Source organism: Capsaspora owczarzaki, assembly GCF_000151315.2.
Source record: "Capsaspora owczarzaki ATCC 30864 unplaced genomic scaffold supercont2.17, whole genome shotgun sequence".
Taxonomy (NCBI): Eukaryota; class Filasterea; order Ministeriida; family Capsasporidae; genus Capsaspora; species Capsaspora owczarzaki.
The window spans coordinates 633,131-635,475 of NW_011887308.1; the positions used below are offsets into that span (position 1 = coordinate 633,131).

Genomic DNA, 2,345 nt, shown 5'->3' on the forward strand with positions numbered 1-2,345 from the left:
GAATGTCGTTGTTGCATTTCTCGCGACTTTGGCAAGGTGGGCTCGACCTGGGCACACGCGATTAGGCACCACTATGCGCTCGATGAAGTGGAGCCGAGCGCACGTCATCGTTGAGGCGGCAGCAGGAGCACGCCAGACTGAGACTCCCCCGAACGTGTCGTCAGATTGGCGTTCTTTCTTCCCCGCACACCCCTTCACTCTCCATCTCGCTATCTCACGCTTCTTGAATGGACCTCCATTGATACCAACCATATGGTTGCACACCCCTTCACTCTCCATCTCGCTCCATCTCACGCTTGCCAATACGACGAAAAGGAACACCGCGTTTACTTCTTCAAGTCGGGCAAAATCGAGGTCTCCCATCTCGGATCGGTCGCGCGCTCCCATGGACTCGGTCGCCTGCTGCGAGAGCTGAAGGAAGCGCTTGTTCAGAAAGTGGCGCTTGCTATCCAGCACGCTGCGTCGGCTGCTTGTGCCTGGCATTTGTTGCTGGGTTGGAATTCAAGAATGGCAAAATCACAAAATCAAGAGTGCGCAGGTTTTGCATTTGGAAAGTGCCATTTCCACGCTGTACGTCAGTCAGGTTGGTGACAAAGTAAAGTAGATCTAAGGGCTTCATTGAGGCACACGAGTCGGTTGTTTCCACAAACAAATCCTCTGGGAACATCGAATGCATCGTTTATCATCCTCCGGACTGGTCCATCCTTGACGCTTTGATCGCATGCAAGAAGCAAATTTACTCAACCAACCCAGACACCGCACTCGTGCACAACAGCTCCCCCAATGGCAAACAAACTCTTATATCTTCGGCCCGGTCATATCCTCGGCAACTACCCAGCTGTCAAACTGCTCAGCCGTCAGCAGACCCAAGGCAACGGCCGCTTCCTTTAGCGTTGTGCCATCGTGGTGCGCCTTCTTTGCAATTTTGGCAGCATTGTCGTAGCCAATGTGCGGATTTAGGGCAGTGACCAGCATGAGCGAGTTTTGCAAATGCTGAGCGATGCGTTGGCGGTTTGGCTCAATCCCCACAGCGCAGAACTCGTTAAAGCCACGGCATCCGTCTGCCAGCAGTCGAATCGAGTGCAAGACGTTGTGAATGATGAGCGGCTTGAACACGTTCAGTTCAAAGTTGCCGGACATGCCGCCAATATTGATTGCGACGTCATTTCCTGTTCCAAAGCAACGCAGAGGGCGTGGGGGGGGGGGAAGAGAGCAAACGCAATGAGTCCAGCAACAGCAACAGCAACAACAATCATCCCCCCTCCCGCAAACGCATCACGACACACTAGCAAACACGCAAAAACCAAACACGCAAAAATACCCCCTCGCTTACCCATGACTTGAGCACAGAGCATGGTCATTGCCTCGCTTTGGGTCGGATTTACTTTGCCAGGCATGATGGAGCTCCCGGGCTCGTTCTCCGGAATGACCAGCTCACCCAAGCCACAACGCGGCCCCGAGGCGAGCCAGCGAATGTCGTTTGCAATTTTGTTGAGGCCGGCAGCGAGGGTTTTGAGCGTGCCATGCAAGGCCACGAGCGCATCGTTCGCCGCGAGTGCCTCAAACTTGTTGTCCGCCGAGCGAAACGGCAAGCCAGTGAGCTGGGCAATGTGGGCGGCAGACCGCACGGCGTACTCGGGGTGAGTGTTGAGCCCAGTGCCAACCGCCGTCCCGCCAAGCGCCAGCTCGAAAACATGCGGCAGCGCGGCTCGAACCGCGCGAAGGGCATGATCCAGCTGAGCCACATAGCCGGAAAACTCTTGCTCCAGCGTGACGGGCGTGGCATCCATCAGATGCGTGCGGCCGATTTTGGTGATTCCAGCAAACGCCTTTGACTTTGCATGGAGCGTGTTACGCAGCGTTTCCACAGCCGGGAGCAAGTTGTGGGTAATTTGCTCTGCCGCTGCAATGTGCATGGCAGTCGGGAAGGTGTCGTTGGACGACTGACCGCGGTTGACTACAAAAGCACGAATGGCACGGCAGTGAGGATGTTGGCGAACATTGCAGCAAACGCCCATCTCTCTCTCTCTCTCTCTCTCTCTCTCTCTCTCTCTCTCTCTCTCTCTCTCTCTCTCTCTCTCTCTCTCTCTCTCTCTCTCTCTCTCTCTCTCTCTCTCTCTCTCTCTCTCTTTCGCTGTCTCTTCGCTCTCTCTCGCTGGATAGCAAAACCCACTGTCCCACGACCCTCGCTTAACTCTTTTGTGTGCGGTCTCTGCGCCTTCCCGCCCATTGGGGGAATGATAGCTGATGGTCGTTTCCTTTGTCGGCATCAAAGCGGCTGGGACAGAAAAAATAGAAATTTTTTTTTTATGTGTTTTTGTCGGTTGTTCTCGCGTTTTGCCCGG

At 54.7% G+C, this 2,345-nt stretch overlaps 2 protein-coding genes across 2 annotated transcripts in view; both read right to left on the reverse strand.

The window, feature by feature from the left end:
* CAOG_08154 (hypothetical protein) overlaps nt 1-523 on the reverse strand; it is a 3,801-nt gene extending 3,278 nt beyond the window's left edge. Inside the window, exon 1 of the mRNA XM_004342706.2 lies at nt 331-523. Within this exon, the coding sequence (XP_004342755.1) occupies nt 331-483 (153 nt within the window). The 5' untranslated portion in view covers nt 484-523. The remainder of the gene's footprint in view (nt 1-330) is intronic.
* A 275-nt stretch (nt 524-798) lies between these two features.
* On the reverse strand, nt 799-2,018 carry CAOG_09168 (hypothetical protein; the record flags this gene model as incomplete). The annotated part of the gene is made up of 2 exons (XM_011272579.1): nt 799-1,169; nt 1,334-2,018. The coding sequence occupies 2 exons, from the start codon at nt 2,016-2,018 to the stop codon at nt 799-801; spliced, it is 1,056 nt and encodes a 351-aa protein (XP_011270881.1).
* Nucleotides 2,019-2,345: the final 327 nt, after the last annotated feature.